Genomic DNA, 19,218 nt, shown 5'->3' on the forward strand with positions numbered 1-19,218 from the left:
TAATATATATATATATAAAATAACACCTTGTTTATAAAGCGACATTTAATTGCCACTGGTTCCCTTCCCGCCCCACAAAAACAATAGTATACAAAATATAAAATATTTTAAATATTTATAAACGTTGCAAGAAAAAAATAGAACTGTACGAAAATATTTTTTTTCTGAGGTTCCCTCCTGCCCTGTGGGATGAGGAAGAGAAGGGGGACACGTCTGGCCGGCCTAGTGTGCCTTGAGTCCATAGTTGTTAAGTGGGTACGAGTATGCCCTGCCTAATACTATCCGGTCCCGGAGGAGCTTAAATAAGACATAATAATTGCAGAAAAGGATGAGGGCCATGGAGAGCGTGTGGTTCCACTTCTCTGAGCGCAGCAGGGAGTAGAGCTGGTAGCAGACCACGCTGCCTTCGATGAGAATCAGCAGGTTGAGCAGCCGTAAGGGACGGTGAAAGAGGAACTGCAGGGGAAGAGTAAAGAAGGAGAGATTTCTGTCATTTGTTGCTGGGTTGAAGTGAGGAGGACTATGGACATAATGCAGTCAGGGACCACTGCAGAGCAGAAGCAGTGCTTGTGCTCCAGCCGCCACTAGCTGCTACTTAGGGAAAACAGTAAGGAACAAGGCATGTAGAAGTGGCATTTTGCTCAAGAAGGGGAAGTGGGTGAAATAAACCTATTGGCCTGCTGACACACTTTCCCATTTCCCTGAAAGGTGTTAACTAGAACCCTCTCAGGCGAATGCCACTGCCTGACAGAGCTGTGTCACCTCAATGAGAAAGAGAGCTGTGGAGAGCTGTGTCACCTCAATGAGAAAGCACTGACAAGGCAGCCGTGGCTCCCATCTTGCCCAGAGGTCACTGTTCGACAGAACAGGAAAGCACCACCGCTGCCAAAATGTATTTTGATCAACAGCCCCAGGCTGTCACGGAACACTGAACTCTCTTGTGCTGCAGCTGGGTTTGAGCCTCTCCTCCCTCCCACAGTGGTAAGGCACCAAGCAAGAGAAGAGATACTTGCATAAAAGCGGGCATGGGACACGTCTGAAGGCACTGCTACGTTGTAAGGCCCAACTGCTTTATACAGGCACCGGCTCCGTCGCACCAGAACTCCCTGTGGCCATATTGTGTTTTCTGACCAGCTGTGGGGAAACAATGCCAGAGTGTGAACATCTGTGCTCCCAAACCCCTGAATGAGGGTTCACAGGAATGGACTGCATCTTGAAAAATACCAAAGCCTCTGCCACAAGGACATGTCTTAGCTCCCACTGGAAAAGCACAGAGGGTTGATCACAAGCCCATTCAATGGACTCTTAAGTAGTATGAACAAATGGCTCCCAGTGCTAGAACCTTGTCCACTGCAGTGCAGGGAGCCACCCCCTGCCTCTGCTCAAGATGCTCTCCAGTGGCCAAGAAGAATCTCAGCATTCCTTTCTGTGAGGGAACCAGCAGTGACTGGAGGACCTCAGCTCTCTAGAGCAGCCATATCTGTTTTCAGTGAACGAGGCCAGTAAAGTTGCATGGGGAGTGCAGACACATCCTCAGTAGATAAACACTGCTGGTGTTTGCTCATCCACCAGAACATCTCAGCCCCTTGCTAGGCAAGCCAAGCCCTGCCATCCCCACACTCACATGTGCTGTGGAGCATTGCTGTAGGAGCCGTGTTCTAGTTTCTGCCACTTGCCGAGGTGGGCGGCAGACCTGTGGAGCAGGTCACAGTACTTGGGGGGCAGCAGCTGCGTGGTGAGCATGACAAAGGCATTGATCCACACCATGATGAGGTGCTCGCAGGACCAGCGCATGTCATAGTACTGGGTGCTCTGCAAAGAGACCAGACAAGAACTTGGCACCACTGTCACAAAGCAGGAGGAGGATGACAAGGGACATACTGCATGTGCATCCAGCAGACCCACACCACACGTTACAGGCATGCGCTTTTGGACCGGTGATTTCGGAGGGTTACGGCTTAGGAGGCGCTCAAGGCTCCCTTCTCCTTGAGCTGCAGGAGAAAGGGCAGGGGATGATGCTGCAGCTGGTGCATCTCCTCCTCCAGCAGCAGGTGACAAGGCAGCTTGCTTGCCACAGAACTGCCCCCGGAGCACCAATTGCACCAAGACTGCTACATGGATTGTGGAGCCCTGCCCGTTTCTCTGCACAAACTGGAGCTTATTCAAGTTAGAGAAATGACAGATGAAAAAATATAACCCCCACACTGACAAGAGGTTCTTGGATTTAGTTTGCCAAGCATCCTAGTTGGCTCTAACAGGCTGGCCACCAAAGCCTCTGATCCAAGCGCTCAAAAGCCACGATGTTGGATCTGAGACGGGTAACAACAGGTTCTCTTTTCTAGGAAGAACACAGCTATCCATCTGCCTAGGACAGGGGGTGGGAGAAGGGGAGTTAGTAAGTGGGGTGATGGGACTAGAGGTGCATCACATTTATGGCAATACCTATCTGCCAACCAGGAGCAGTACTAGTGCACTCCGGATGCAGCCATGCTCCGCTATCCGGGCTGCCAAAGGGGAGACAGAGAAAAGGGGAATTAACCAGGAATCTGGCCTGGCAGCAGTTCACACAACATTCAGAAGGAGACAGTGGGCAGGGGCAGAGAGAGAGCCAGACAACAGCTACCTTCACAAAGCACAGTGGCAGGAATGCCACGTAGTAGGCACTGAAGAGAGAGTTGAAGAGAACTTCCTTGATCCTGCGGTTGAAGTCTGCTTTTAGACACTCCACCTCATTGCGGATGAGATCTGGGGAAAGGGGGCAGCTGTGGGTGGGGATAGATGTAGGATTATTGAACTGTTCTCTCAGGGATTCCCACAGGAGCGAGAAGAAGTCTTTGACCAGGCTGCTGACAGCTGAAGCCCCATCATCCGCCACCTGGTCCTGTACCAAGTAACCACAGTCTGCAGGTAGAGGCTGTGCTCTGCTGTCCTGGTGGAAGCAGCACAGAGGGACGTAGACACCAAACCTGCCGTGAAGGAAAGAAATAAATGGCTGAAATAACAGTGATCCTAATGGGGGGCACCTCCCCAACAGGTACTGGCCCTGACAAGAGTGACAGCACATAGGAAACCCCCACTCCAGAAGCTAGGGGCCAACTCTTCTCCCCACTAAAAGGCCAGAGGCTGCAGCTTCAACACCTATGCAGAGAAGTTTTTTTAAATCCCATTTGCAAAACCAGCAGTCCCAAAGGCTCGGTTTTCAAGTGGCAGTAAAGGCCCCTCACACAAACAGCAGCTGAGGCAATTCACTTCATCAACTCTGTGCCACCACCTCACACCTTCCCCCAGCCACTCCTGCTTCCTTTTTAATCCTAAATCGAGGAGACATTACAGCCAACACTCTGCTTCCCACGATGGCTCATGGCACCCCCAAGCAGCTGTGCCCCCCTACCCAGAAGGTTCAAAGTGGTGTCACTCACGGGTAGCCCAGGAAGAGAAGGTTGAGAACAGAATGGCTGCGGAAGAGGTTGACCAGAGTCCAGCAGAGCACCCATCCACAGAGGGTGAGCAGCACCAGGCGCACCATGTAGCACATCAGTGATGTTGCACCCACCTGAGAGGCCTGCAAATGGAGAGGAAACACTCAGCAGTCCTGTAACAACCAGGGCTAGAAGATGAGCACAAGGGATGCCTGTGGAGGAGGAGCAGGGACAGGGTGCCAGGAGGTACTAGAAGAGGGATAGGTGCCCTTTTCCTCTCAGAATCAGGAAACTGATTCTCTTACAAACATAAATGCCTTTAATTTTATTAATGATTGACAGGATCCAAAAGATTCAAATAATCATGAGTTGTGGGGCATGACTACAATAGGGCCTTTGAAGAAAAATTCAGAGCTGCAAAGCAGAAAAATATTTTTGCTCAAATCTCTTATTGCTTCGATCATAGCCCAGGATAGCCTGAAACTCATTTCCTCTCTCTCTTTTCTTTAGAAGGATCAGGTCTCAGCATTGTGAAAATTTGCAGCTGAGGGAAAAGAAGATGTGTACCTTCTTGATTCCAAACCCAGATTTCCATAATTTAGCTCTATTGGATGTGCAGGCTGCAGTGTAGTGAGGAGGCACCACAGCAAGAAAGCCTGATCCAATCTCCAGAGGAGAGAAGGAAACTGAGCTATGAAAAGATTCTTAAGGGTTAGAGCCAATACATGGGATGCACAAGAACCTGCATGGAAGATTTCAATGCAGAAATTTCAGTCTATGGCAATTCTTACGGAGGATGTGAACTTAAATGAAAATGGAAGGAATCAGTTGAAAAGAGCCCTTCAGAGTTCCCGCCTTCTCCACTTATCTATTCAACAGGACATAACTATTCCTTTATTTAATTTACTTATTTTTAAACACTGCTTAGTTGCTTAGCCTAGAGCTGTATTAGCTATTTCAGTGGACAAAAATTCTATTTTCCTGAAAATGACCTTTTACAGAGACTTAATTTGGCCTGGTTCTGCTCGCACAAACACAGAGAAGTGTGTGGTGACATGACGAGAGTCTGAGTTACTGAGTAACCAGGACTGGAAAAGCAGTTCTACCAGTATTCCTATGTCACTTCAGTGTAGTCAGACATTCTCCACCTGACTCTTCCCCCTCTGAGCTCCTGTTCATTTTTCTTGTCTTGGCCAGCCTCCTTATTTGATTTATTGCTACTTGACTTGCAATTCTCTCAGCCACTTCTCTAGCATGAGATAGTGGGGTACAGTACTGTACCTGCAGAGATAAATAAGCAAGTGGGACCATTTAATCTCCTCCTTGATGCAGAGCCAACAGAGCTACCCAATACTACAGGACATGACTGGTCTTAAGGAGAAAACTCCAAGGCAGAAAAGCATCCTCAAAATCTTAGTCCTTCACACCCAGACTTTTCTGAGGGAAGAAACCTTCCAACCTGCAGGATCTTCCTAGACCATGGATGACCATGTTCTGCAGCGAGTCCTACAGGCAGGAGAGGGAACGGTGGGAATGTTACCTCAGAGATAATGGCCCACACCAGCCTCCGTGCCAGCATCACTGTGATGAACGCTGCCAGGTGGTAGTCAATGAGGTGAAAATTCTGAAGGAGGAAAGAAAAAAGGTCTTCACCAGGAAAAGGGACTCTGAAACCACCCAGATGGGGTGGGACTAGAAAGCTGGCTGGTGGAGAGTACCTTAGCACCTCACATAAGCATTCCCCAAATCTCTCTATTAGGGATGAAGGGAAATCAATAAACATTAGTAACACAGGAACATCTCCAGAAGCAAGATATCCACAGGGAGATTCCTTCTCATGGAGAGGTTTCCAAAGAAAACAAAAAAACCCCACCCTTCAGGCAGGTATTCTTGAGGTCAAAGGGACATCTAGAACCAGAATCCTACCATGGAGAACAGGTTGCAGGTTCTCAACAGAAAAGCCCCTGAACAATCAGACAAAGGGCAGCCAAACTGGAGTCTAGAGTGAGCACACCAGGTCACTTTCCCTCCTGGTCTCAAAAATGGTCTGTAGCAACCAGTGCTTCCTGATGAAACCAAGCTGACCTGAGAAACCTCATCTTCATTGGCCATGAAGAAGTTTTCTAGTTGCATCAAGTTAGACACAGCTCTTACAGCTTTTCAGTGAAGCCATCCAATATATTCTGGCCAAAAGAGTCAGTAGACTCTGAATACTGCTGCTTTTGGTACTTCAGGGACATTTTGGGTAAAAAAGGATGCTTGAGTTGTGATCGGAATAAACAAACGACCGTTAAATCCTGGTGGGAAGGGAGCCCCAGAGAGAATGCTTTTACTTCTAAGCCAGCTGTATCCAGCACGGCAGAGCAGAGCAGGAGGCTGGTGACTGGAACACCAGCACCACCTGTCGGTACAGGTAACTGAGGGACCACCTCGTGCTTCCAAGCAGCCTTCAGGACACCGTTCCAGCTGCACAGGCCGACTTTGCTCCCTTGAGGCCTGCTGGCTCACAGGCAGCTTATTGGGACAGCAAGAACACTGAAACCGAGGAAGTTGAGAGCTTTACATAAGCTGAGGATCTGACCCCCTCCCCAGCTGTGCTGCTCACTTGCTCTGAGATCCTAACAAAAATCTGCACATCTTCCTTCTCCCATGCTCTGTTGTTTCAACTGGCAAGGGGCACTCACAGCAGGAGACAGCTCTTGGAGTCTCAACTCTGTGTCAAACCCTAAGGGACTAGCTAGACCATGCAAACCTGTGCAAGAAGTATCCCCTGAAGGAGTCCTGCTGACTTCTCTGTCTCTCTCTCCTGCCATGATTTTCTCCCCTGTAAAATGGGGGATGACATGGCCCTGACTGATGGGGGTGCATGTGAACTCTCATTCACTCCCTTAATGTCAAATGCTTGGTGATTCCTGGATTGAAGAAGCATGAAAGGAGCTGTGTAATGAAAAAGCCTGAGTGATGGCACTTGCTGGGGAACTCACCAGTGAGGTGCAGGAAGCAGGGTGATTGTATGGGTACCACCAGACAGTCTTGTAGATGTTGATGTACTGAATGAAGAGGGCTACCAGAAGGTAGATGAAGAACAGGAATTCAAAGAGGAGGCTCCCATCCAATGGCAGGTCAGGGATCCGGCAGTGACGCACAGGCTCTGGAGTAATCAGTGCTGTGATTGGAGGCGCCGACAGGCTGATGGCACTACCATTCCTGAAGCAGATGGACATCACTTACTTGGTAAACATTCTCCATCATCTCTGACATTTTCCAGGACAGAGTGCTTGAGGTTGTAAATATGAGACTGGGTATTACCAGGGGAGAGGTGACAGCAGTTTTGCGTTCCTATTTCTGACATGTGACATGAGGCTGGTGGTGACCTCCATCATCTTAGCTCAGACAAAACCCTTACCCAGAATTTTCTCTGGATGAAAGCTTGATCTGTCAGAAGTGCTGTGACATGCCTAGCAACATTTCAGTAAACTTGCAGACTGAGGAGCAGACATACAGAGCTAAAATCATTAAGGACTCTGTGTTACACCCAACAGTTAATATTGGCTTTCCACCCATCACCAGGGCACTACAGTAGCACCCAGCCTCCTTCTCCAGCACAGCAAAGTGCCCATTGTCTTTCTGTTCATAGTTCCTCTTTTAAAAAGATGAGTAACTAAAAATGGAATGGAGTAGTTCAGCCACTTCCTAAAGGCTAACCTCTCAAGTGTTCTCACACTTCCTTCTTTTCTAGCTTTCAGAGGAGGATAGGACAACTAAAAGCTCTGGCATACTGAACTGGTAGAGGAATGCTATGTCTGACTGAAACCAGATAAGCAACGCTCTCCCAGGACCCTGGGGCCCTGACTCCACAGTCTCGACGTCACTTGCTTCCAAAGAACCTCAAACTATGCTATCTGTCCCTCTGCCCCTGACAGAGAAGTCTGTAAAGGCCAAAGCTAAATGGCCGGGATTGCTCTACTCTTTAAGAATGAACCTATACCAGGGCCCCAGCATGCAGCAAATAGCTTCTCTGGTCTGCCAACTTTTTATGGAAAGAAGTAATGCTGGGCCCTTTCAGTTTTTATACCAAATGTGGTAATCTCAATGTCACTGCATGTCTGTTCCTGTTTCAGCCCCCAACTTCCCCAGAAAATGCAGGTCATCTTTACCAACTATGAGAATTAGTTTCATCAACCTGCAGGTCTAAAACAGAATACGGGCATCCTCCTGCCTTATGTTTCTATTATGTAGGAGGAGGAGTCACAGCTGTACTCTGACGTGTCACATTAATTCCCCAGGGCAGTGAGGGTAGGTGAGCGAGACAAGGACTCATCATTTGCTAGGACTCACTGCTCTGGAAACTGCTGCAGGAAAGACAAATGAAGCATTGTGTGATTTCCATCCCTGTGTGATTTCTGCTGTGGCTGTTATGACCACAAGAGACTGCCACAATCCCCTCCACGGGGATGGTTTTAATGCATAAAGTCAAAAGAGGGGCTGCAGAGGGAAGCATGTACCACAGCAGAGCTGAGAAGAGAAGCTGGAAGAGGTTTGTCACGCAGGACTTGTTCCCTCTTGGATGAGCCGTCTCACAATACTACAGTGGAGGGCTCAAGGTTCCCCTCTCCCAACCCCTCACTTTCACCACAAAGCCATGCTCCCACACAGGGTTCAGGGTGGATGAAGGCTCCTTGCTTTCAGTGCTGTCCCAACAGCCCTGCCTCTGTCCTCACCTGTTTCTCAGACCAGTCCCGTTCCCACAGCTGCCGCCAACCAGAGTCTGGAGAGAAGGCAAAGCGGAACGGCTTAGCTGCTGCCGGCTGGGTCCCCTCCTTCCACCGGGCATGACCAGGAACCAGTCCACTTCCAGTGCCTCCAGCAGGCTGTGCCCTCACACCCACACCACGATCCAAAAGCCTTCCCAAATCTGCAAAGGAGACAGAAACATCACTTAAGCTTTAACTCTGGTCACGCTCCCCCAGTTCACACTCCAGCCAGGCAAATTCATGCAGAAGGAAGTCACTCTCACACACTCAGAGCCCTGTGGGACAGCCATCAGCACTGTGCCACTTCAATGGCAGCAGGTCAGTGTCTGCTTGCACATGCAGAAGGAACACCACTGACACTGTGTCTCTAAAAAGGGGCTGCTTGCATTAGCCATCAACGACTGACAGCACTTATTGCTGGCTGGAAAGCACCACTGAGCATCTCCAGAGCTGGAGATGACACAAATGTGTGCTTTATTTCAAAAGCAAACCTGGTAAGAGCCTTCTCCATGTTGTGGTTGAGCTACTAGAGCTTCACAGCTCTTCACAGCACTCAGCATGTTACTGGCAAGGCTCTGATGCTGGTAGGTAATTCAGACACCCTCTGGCAGAGCTCTGAACAGACACACTGGTGTCCTTGAAGGAAACTGCATGGTCCAGCTCCCTTCTGTGCTAATGCCCAAATGACACCAAGGTAATACATCCATTTAAAAGTGGGTTTAGCTAGCAGAAAAGTGCAGCAAAACACACATGTATGCATGTACTTCAAATGCACATATGGGCAATCCCATAACCCAGCCCTGAAAAGAAAAATAATTCAGAAGTAAACTTGTACATATTTATTTACCTATTTATTTTTAATGACACACTTAAATCTATCAATTCCTTAAAATAAACTACTATGAGAGAGGCTGGGCATCTCAGAATATCAGAAACAATAGTGTCATTTCTAGCATAGAGTTTATCACTTCCCATACAATTTTTCTTCTATTTCACTGGTCTCCGACAAGACACTGCAAGGATTTTGGCAGTCAGGAAAGTTTCCAATGGAAACACAGCAGACATAAGGGAGTGAAGGATTGAACTGGAGTGCACCTATGCTGTACAGGAACAAGACACCAAGTGAGCATCTCACTACAAGGACTTTGGTGTGTCTGTGTGCCTGGAGTCTAAATCAGCTGCCCTTTTGGAAAAATATCATAGCCAGAACCAACCCAGGGGCCAAAAAAGCACATCCACCTTCTGGGAAACTCTAGATGTAGCTCTGAAATGTACAGATGGAACCTATGGTCTATTTATAATTCAGTCATCACCTCCTTTAAAATCCAGAGAAATCACAGCTGGCAGAAATGCCAGAAGTTTTGTCAGTGAGTCACAGGACTGTCACCATGAACACAATGTGCAGGAGTACTTCTCTAAAAAATTCCCTCAAAGAATTGCCCTTTGCATTAAAATTTCCCATCCTTCATCTCTACTCCAATAAGCAATTGTCATTATTGAAACCAGGATACCAATTCTCAAACTTTCAACAAAAATCAAGATGTTTCAAAGGATGAATGCTTTCTGCATACCCACACAAAAGTCAGTTGGAAAAATCAAACCAAACCAAACCCAAAAGAAACCACACAAAAAACCAGAGATCCAGGAGGGAGAGAGGAAAAAAAAATAAAAAGGAGATACGAAAATGCATGAAAGGCAAGCAAACATTGGAGAATTTTGGTTTTGAGGTAAACTGTGTTTTGGCAGACTTTAATACTCATATCTCCAATAGCAACACAACAGAGATTGAAGTCTTCCTTACCTTTCTTCTCAAACAAGAATTTTCAGAGATTTTCCCTAGGATGTTGTAGAGTTTTATTTGGAAATATTTCTATTTCAGGAATTAAATATAAACAAGAAAATTCTCCTGCATGTGTAAGATGAGCAGGGGCAGCAACAAACAATGCAGAATTCGCTTAGGGCATTCAGACACTTTTGATAAACAGCTAAAGTGAAGGAAAAAAAATGAGGAAAAACCCCCAAAAAGAACGAACTTGAAAGCCATTTTATGCCAAATTTAGCTACCACAGGGCCTGTGGTAGCTGAAACAATTGGTCTGATTCGACCTACAGGATATTTATGATAATGGATGCAATATGTTGGTGGTCTAATTAGTGCTATGAACAGTGGAAGGTATTTTATAGCACATTCAATAATTCATGTAAATAATTTAACAGGTCTCATTAGTATCACCCCATTAGTATGCCTCACACGCTCGCCAATACAGACACTTGGACACAGAGCAATCGCAATTGCAGCCCCTGGCTTTACAAACCAGCAAAATGCAGGTTTCTACCAGTAAAAACAACTGCCTGTGGAAAGAAGCCATCCTTAACGTCAGTGCACATAGTTTAAATGCACTTGAATGAGCCCTTTCACAGTGATTCATGAACATATAGACTGGGCAGTTCCTCAAGCCAAGCTTTAAATAACTTTAAATACTGGAGTCAGATCAAATTAGGTAGGCATTTGTTGGAGCAAAATCTGCCTAAGAACCATCCCTTTTTTTGTTTGCTTTTATTTTGTAAAACTAGCCACACAAAACTGAAGCTCCAGAGATAAAGCTAAGCAAAGCAGTGAGATTACACATCAGATTGCCTCTAAGTCTGCTTTGTTTTGGCCTTGAACCAATCAACAGCCCTCCTTTTTGAGGAGAAAGACATGGGGAAAAGCATTTTTATACCTTTCAATTAATAAACAAAGGCATGATTCTACTTTGAAAATGAGAAAAAAAGGTGTCCATAAACCCCTTACTCCAACAGATAATATTCCAACTCATATTAAGTATTAATGAAGAATCCACCCTGCTCCCTTCTCTGTTTGCATTCCCCACCCCATCAGTGATCATATTTTATAGAGTCATGCAGAAAAAGTGAGTAATGAAAGATAAAAGCTTTTCCTGACAAGACTCTTCAGTCCATTAATGTGATTCCATGCTGTTCTTTCCAGTTCACTTACAATTTCCCTCAAAAAATAAGCAACGTGCTTGTAGCCCCTTCATCCTCAAATTCTCAGAACCACTATTACCTAGCCTCCAAGATACCCTCTCTGAGGCAGATGTGGGCATCATAAAAACACACAGGCAGAATCTGGAGAGCAGCTACAGAAGAGCAGACAGTGGTGCTGCCCAGGCACAGGGAATGGATGTGGGTATGGACAGCTCTTGGGTTCAAGGGCAGATCATGCTTCAGGACAGAGACAAAACTTTCATTTGTGACACAGTTACAAGAAAATCCAGAAACAGAAGGCATCAGATGCTCTGATTTCCAGTTCCTGCTTTTAGGACCACAGAAAGCACTTGGTAATTTTTTTTTTCTGTGCCAAAATACCCTTCCTGCCCATCAGCTCCCCAGCTATCCAGACGAGGCAGGATCGTGGCATGATCAAGGCAGGCAAGAACCACAGCTGTGTGCACGACTTTACTGATAAAAAGCTAGGCAGATGAATTACTCACCAATTCAGAGGTGAAACTGTGCAGCCCTGTCCTGCTCACCAAGGCCCATCACTCAGAATCATGTTTCTGCATCAGCAGCTGCCCAAACAGTTCTTTCAAGAGGCAATCAGGAGAGAGTCAGTGACTCATCAGAATGGCAAGTGTGCCTGTTTCCCATCTCTTTGCTGGAAACGCTACAAAGCTCAGTCAGTTATTTTGATGGTGTTAACATTTTTAATTGGAGAAAACTCCAAGCCTCTCCAGTCTTGCTGGGAAGCTTGCTGCACCAAGACATGAGAACTCCCAGAGTGTGGAAGACATTCAGGTGGCTTTCCTTGGCTCCACAAGTCCTAGCTGCACCAGTTACTCACAAGAGCAGAAAGTGAAACATGGCCATCCTCACTTGGTGCAATGCGGCTCAAGAAGACCACAGGTCTCTCACTGCAACTCACCATCTCAATTAAAGCAACCTTCTTCCTGCTGAGGAAGCATGTGACAGCTGGGGGTGAAGCAACACATGGCCTCTGTGGTGAGGGACTCTCTCTGCCTCCACAGCAACACAGACACTCCTGGCAAGACTTTCCATGCAGGGTGCCCGTGCTCTATGGAAACACACCTGCCACGTGTGCAGAGCTCCCTGGCAGGGGGGCGCAGCCAGCCACCCCCACGACACGGCTGCAGGCCACTGCCACAAAGCACAATTAGTTTCTGAAACTGAAAATGCTCTCTTGGTTGCTAATGTCCTCAACTCAACTCACTGCAGCTGGTCAGCCTAATCCTAAACTTGCAGTTGTCCAGCAATCCTAGTATCTTTGCAAATTATCACACAAGTTTTCCTTTGAACTTTGAACTTTTGAGAGTCCTAGTTACTATACTATATTTTAACTTCCTTTTAGTGTGAACTTCTTATTTATTTATTTAAATTAAAATAAAAAACAGCCAAAACAAATCCAAACCCCCATTCTGACAGCTGGAAAAACAGACACAAAGCTAATAATTCACTCACCCAATATAACACCAAAAAGAAAATAAAAAATCACCAGAGAGCCAAGGAACAGAGATGGCTGCACCCAAGCCTTGGTCACAAGGCCACCTTGTCAGCACCCTCACATCTGCCACAACGGAAGCCACAAAGACACAAAATTTCTGTGAAAGCCCCAACTGGTCTGGGAATAAAATAAGCATTTAGTTGTTGCAAGGGAGGAAACAACCGACAGGTTATCAGATGGAAAGCTAAATATTTGGCTTGCACAGAGCTGCCCCGGTGCTAAGTCAACACAACCTTTCAACTCCGGCTGGATCCAAAGGCACACACCCGCCACCTGGCCCAGAGCTGGGAGGCAAAACCGGTTAGGAGGGAGGTCTCCAAGTCAGCACATTTTCCAAGCCCTCAAGCCATACAGAGAGATGGATTAATATGGGGATTTGGCACAGAGAGAGATAGAAACCCCCTGAAGTGCAGCCCAAGCAGGAGAGCTGGGTGGGGAATCACCACTGTCAGGTGATGCACCAGCAAGACTAATTTTTCCTCAGTGACTAATAACCTCCTCTGTAAAAACAAAACCAACCCATCAAGACCATGTCAGTGTAGGCTTTTCTGGTACAGCACAACTCTCACTGAAGAGGTTCCATCTATCAGTCCTCTACACAGATGCCAAAACCAAAGGGTCGAAGTAGTAAGATTATGGCAAACATTAACAAAGAGGATATGTACTGTATGACTTATTTCTAGTGTTTTCAACAAGGAAGAGTAGAGCTAAGCAGAAGAGTAAGTGGGAAAAATAGAAGTTTTAGCTTAAGACAAGGGGAAGGCAGCGCCTGCCATTTGCAGCTGCCACAGTATTTCAAATACCCACGTACAAAAATGGGACCGGGAAAGAAAAGTTTTTCAGGAAAAGCCTCTCAAAGTTAAAGTGCAGTGAGCTCAGTCAGCTCATTTTGCAGACATGTTAAAGTATAAGACATAGATTTAAGTTCTTAATACTCCAGATAAACAAAATTATCTAAAAAAGCCATTTTTAAACACAGAGAAATCCTATAAATTCCCTAAAAATCCCCTCAAAGACCTTACTTTAGGGGGTGCAAGAAGAAGTCTCCAGAGGTATGCAGGCAATAGTGTCCCCTTCAGAAGACAGGCGAGTTCAGGTTTTGTGAATCGGAGGAAAGTTGAGACACACACTAAGCACTCTAAACAAACCTCTGGAGAGTACAAGAACAAAGCCACAATTCCTGGTGTAATAAAACAGTATTACCTTATATTGCCATATAATTACCTTGTGCAACTAACTGCTGCAGCAGGTCAAAACAAACAGCTTAGGAAAACTTCAATGAATGACTGTAGTAATTTTATGAATGAAGACAAGAGAATTTTTATTCCAAAAGGAAGTAAAAAAAAAAAACCAAACAAACAAAAAAAAAAAGCCACAATGCAAGACCCTCAAGGCTCAGCAGCTCCAAGTGGCCAATAACACTCCTCACCAAGCCAACAAGTATTACACAGCTAGCAGCAAGACATTAACATTTTCTTTGGCTTCTTCTGATGTATACAGCAACACTCCCAGCCAAATAGTGGATCCAGGAATAAAGAAAGCATTGGCTTATTCTTGTGTGAGAACAAGACAGAACTGCAAAGTTGAGCTTTTCCAGCAGCAGAGGGAAATGCAAGCCTGACCAGTTGGGTCACAGTCTATTTTGGTCCTCAAGTTCCCATGCTTCTGAATTGTCTGGGGAAAGGGACATCAAGCCCAGCCTCATCCAGAGTGAGGGGCCCAAACTAAAGAGCTGGAGGGAATTACTGAGCCAGACAGGTCTCTGAGTGTGTAACAACACAGAAGTTTTAACTCCAACTCCACATTAGTGATAGAAACTGAAGTTCTATTTAGAAGGGGACACTGGTTGGGAAGTAAAACACAAAGGTAGTGTTTCAGCAGCCACAACACAGGCAAAGCTATCAAAGCTGGCTGATAATACAATTTATCAACACGCGCTCAATCCTAAGTACATCTTGCACCAGAGCTCTTCAGTAAACATTACACACAGCCACAGCTCTGCTAAAACACAGCTACAGATCACTCTCCATTATACCATGCCATGTGCAGTAACTGGCAAAGTCAGGGAATTTTAGGTATGGCCACTGAATTTTTTTTTTCCAAGATATCAAGGCAAATGCACAACAAAACAGATCACTGCTGACAGGGAAAAAAGAAGGAAAAAAATAGAAGATGCTCATGCTTTAAGAGCCCATCTTTTAAAATTTTCCATCAAGCAAGCCACCAAAATAGGCATTCTCCTTCCAACCTTGAACACAAACCCACAGTCTAATGGCCTGAGCACAGGCCAGGATATCTTCTGCTTTTTAATCTTTCCTCGTCAACTGACTTCCAGGGAACTTGTTTTACCAATACAGGCCTCAGTTTCCTTATCCAAAACATGATAAACTGTTCAAAAGTACTTCTCCTCCCAAGGGTCTCTGTACGTAGTAGTGGATATTTTTTACAGTATTATTTTAGCGCTTTAGACAAGCTTTTTTTAAAACAAACAGAAGCAGCTTTCCTGCTGGTTTTGTTCCTCTGCCAATCCCTATGTTTAATTTAATGGAGATCAGCCATGATGACAAATCATGGGGAGTCACTAGGATTTTTCTATTTTGCCCTCAAATAGCTAAAAATAAGGCAGGCATCTGCCATCTGTAGCAATGAGCTTGAGCGCATGAAGCACACAAGTTAAAAATCACTTCCTTGAGCCTTTCACCAAGTCATCACACTGGGAGTCACAGCAGAAAGTATCAGTGAGACAATGCTTTGCACATCCCTGATGCTGCAGAAAAGCAACAATATTGCAGGGAATTTTAAACACATTGTAATTTGTATAAATCATAAATTTGCATTAAAATATAAACCACATATGAGAATGCACCGATTCTCCTCTATCTGCCTCTTAAGCAACAGGTTCAGGTGACATAAATATTCCCCAAAAAACAGTAAGTCTTCAATTCAACCTCCATGACTTTGGTAGGCAGGACTCAGAACTTTTTATGACTGTTTACAGAGCAACTAATAAAGCAGATTGAGAAAATGCAATAGGATACATTAATCCCTTGTATAATTAATTATACTGATACTAATCCAGCTGTCTGAATCTGCATCCATACTCCCTTATATGTATTTCTGGGCTGCAGATGTCTACTGATAATTTTGCTTTAAACCAACAATTCCAAACCTCCAAAGGATGCCACTGCACCCTGTCTCTCAGGACAGCTCTCCTGATCAGGTTGCATTATACCCACTTCTCACCAGAAGTCTCATTTTTGCGTGCAATACCCAAAAAAAAAAAATCAAGAAAAGGTTGGAAATAACTCACCAATGACAACAGCCCCCAAAGAACAGGATGAAATCTTCCAGGACAGTTTGTGAAAGCTTATGAGCTATTTTCCCAAATCACACAGCTACTACAGATTTACCTCTGATATTAAAAATCCACCTGCTAACAGCTATTCCTACCTAACTGCAACTTACCTAACTGTGATAGGGTTAGAAACAAATGGACTAAAGTTCCAATTTTAACTGCCAGAAGAAAACTTCTTGCAGGATTTCATGACTCTGTGGCACAGGGAAAACACTGAGACTAAGGAGCAGGATGGTCTCTGAATTGCTACTATCTTGTTGCTTTCCACCACATCCATCTTCAGCAACTGTACCTCTACTGAGGAGTACTGAGTGGCCCAACTGGTTTCTGACCTGAATGCTCATGGAAACTGGAAGCCACCCTAACAAACATTTCTAGCACATTTGCTCTTGGCTGTATTCTCAAACATCCAGATTGTGTGCCTATAGAAAGAAAGAAAGTGTTGAGTTTTATGAAAACCAGGTTGGAGTCAATCTGCATTACATATCCTTTCAGAGAAAGATTTGTGTTCAGTGCTACTCAGTTTCAAAACCAGCAGAAAGGTCTGGAACTTCCCCTTAAAACACTGCATACAGAAGTAATTTTTTTAATACAAAATTTCAGAACTAAGAGGAATGTCTTAGAAGAATAGACAAAAAAGTAATTATGCCTGTCTGCTTTTGAGTACTAATAACAGTACATCTACATTGCCAATGTTACATCAGCACAAATGTTGCTAATACAGGCAGGCCAGTGAGATGAGAATTGCTCTATTTCCTCAGCTTCCACTGAACCTACTGTGGTAAATGCCATTAGTGTCTCTGAAAAACAAGTTACATTTTACAATCAGAAAGACTAAATATAAGAATAAGAAATAAAAGTCCTGCATTTTCAAAATTATTAATGATTTTGAATGCTCTGGTTGAGGCAGTATATGCACCTCTATTAGTAGGAACATAGACACCCAGAGCTTCTGAAAGTCAGGTGTCAAATGCTGCAAAGAGACAGCCAGGAATGAGCGGTACAGGAGGCACGCAGGTGTTCTATGGTCCTGAGATCAGGAGTACACACTGAGCACGGGTCACTGTGTCACTGATATCACCTGAATTCCAAATAAATCAAACCTGGAAAACATTACCACCTGCTGTGCTGGCTTGTACAGCAAAACCTCAGGCAAAGAAGCTCAAGAACAGGAACAGGGAGTAGCTGCATCTACACCTGAAGAACTTCCAGTCAGATAAGGGACAACAAGGAGCACATGAAGTTTCAGCCCAAACGCCAGAGGGGTCAGCATTGCCTGGCTGCACACCAGCGAGCCCAGACTTTACCAGCAGAGTATCACCCAAGCACCTTGGCTGAAGGAGTCTGCACTCCAAGAGCTGCAGCTGGAAGGAAGAATGAGCGTCAGAAATAGTCAATAGCAGGAGTGCCAGGAGGTGAGCCATGGAGCAGACTCTGGGTTAAAAAGGGTTGATGTTCTCTGCCTTCAGCAACCTGTAAAATTGGAGCTGAGCCATTCCAATCCCACCCTGTACTAGTGTATCCCTCTCCCAGAAATCTCTTCTGGTCACAGTGAGTTAACAGATAGAAGGGATGGTTACAGAAGGGATGTCTTGTCTCCAAAAATTTTGTAACTCACCCCTTTGTAACACAGACATCTCATTTCTCCACTTACAGTCGTAACAGATGACAGGGACACGAGGGGCCCCTTACTCACAATGAAAAGCATGCATGAGAGCAATCAGAGATTGCAAACAAAGCTGCCTCTGTTTCTGCTGTACATTCACATGTTAAAATGATGCTGGAGTAGGGAAGGAGCTGCCTCACGTAATAGGGAAAATCACGCGCCCAACTGCTAGCCTATATAAGAGAGAATGATTGATACACTGTTTTCACTGCGATACAAAAAAGAACAGCGAGAGAAATGTGCACCCACATCCATTCTGGAAACGGTACCTTATGGCGGGTTGGATTTACCTGGACTTACAGAAGATTGCCTCAGCTCCTCATCTTCCACAGGACAGTGCCCTTGCAGGACTGGTTACGTAGGGACAGCGCTTTAGAAGCCCAAAGCGCACTCTGCCGTGACCCCAGCCCAACTTCCTCGTGTTTAATCCTCAACCCTCCTCCCACAGAGCACCCGGCTCCCAGCAGCGTGCGCGGACCTCCTGCTTTAACCCAAACACAGCAGGAAATGTCTCGAAGGAGAAGCCCGGGACCAAATGCCGTAACTTACCAGCCGGACGGAACAGACCCGGCGGAACCCTCCCTACCACTCACTCCCACACAGCCAGACACACACCCCCAGGTTTCCGAGGGGGCTCCGGCGGTCGCAGCCCGCCGCCCGCCTGGGTCGCCGTGGCTCTCCCGGCGCTGCCCACGGGAGCGGCGGGGCCGTACTCACACATCCAAGCGCGGGCGGCGGCGCGGCTCGGACATCAGCCGGCAGCGGGGTCCCCTCCGGCGGCAGCGGCCCGGCGGTGAGACCCGGCCCCGGCAACCCCCGGCCCGCCCGGGGGGAACGAGGCTGCGGCGGCGGCGGTGGGAGCCCCGCGGAGCGTCCCTCCTCCCGCCGGGCAGACCCACCTCGCCGCTGCCCCGCGGCGGGGCAGAAGCAGGGGAAGGGATAGGAGGAGAAGAGGAGGCAGGCGGGCGGGTCCGGCCTCGGCGCCCCGGCGCGGCCCTGCACAGCGCCGGCTACCCGGGAGACGTGGCAGTGAGAGCTGATGCTCTCATCACGCGGCGACAGCGGCGGCGGCCCGCGGCGGCAGCGGCCGGCCCAGGGAGGGCAGGAGCCGCGGGGAGGGCGGGGCCGCGGCCGCGCCGCGCCGCCATCTTGGGGGTGGCAGGCAGGGCTCAGGTGCTGCCGCCGGCCAGGCCTCGCTGCTGGGGCTCCTTAGATCCACACCGAAGCACGTAATCGATCAGCTCGGAAAAGACCTCTGAGATCGTGGAGACCAATCTATGGCTAATCACCACCTTGACAACCAGACCATGGCACTGAGAGCCACGTCCAATCTTTTCCTTAAACACCTCTGGGATCCGTGACTCCACCAGCTCCCTCGACAGCCCATTCCAATGTCTAATCATCCTTTTAGTGTAAGAAATCCTCCTAAAGTCCAATACAAACCTCCTCTGGCACAGTTTAAGACTGTGTCCTTTTATCCTGTTGCTTGTTGCCTGGGAGGAG

The 19,218-nt window shown here is 46.7% G+C and overlaps 1 protein-coding gene across 1 annotated transcript; it reads right to left on the reverse strand.

The window, feature by feature from the left end:
* Positions 1 to 29: 29 nt before the first annotated feature.
* On the reverse strand, positions 30 to 18,513 carry TMEM39A (transmembrane protein 39A). The gene is made up of 9 exons (XM_054269804.1): positions 18,433 to 18,513; positions 8,141 to 8,334; positions 6,404 to 6,626; positions 4,960 to 5,043; positions 3,420 to 3,562; positions 2,624 to 2,966; positions 1,625 to 1,812; positions 1,014 to 1,134; positions 30 to 456 (listed from the first exon to the last, which is right to left on the reverse strand). Exons 2-9 carry the CDS (start codon positions 8,251 to 8,253, stop codon positions 223 to 225), a joined length of 1,449 nt encoding a protein of 482 aa, XP_054125779.1. The 5' UTR covers positions 8,254 to 8,334; positions 18,433 to 18,513; the 3' UTR covers positions 30 to 222.
* Positions 18,514 to 19,218: the final 705 nt, after the last annotated feature.

Source organism: Melozone crissalis, unplaced genomic scaffold (assembly GCF_028551555.1).
Source record: "Melozone crissalis strain CALT ecotype California unplaced genomic scaffold, PUWL_Pcris_2 ptg000008l_1, whole genome shotgun sequence".
Taxonomy (NCBI): domain Eukaryota; kingdom Metazoa; phylum Chordata; class Aves; order Passeriformes; family Passerellidae; genus Melozone; species Melozone crissalis.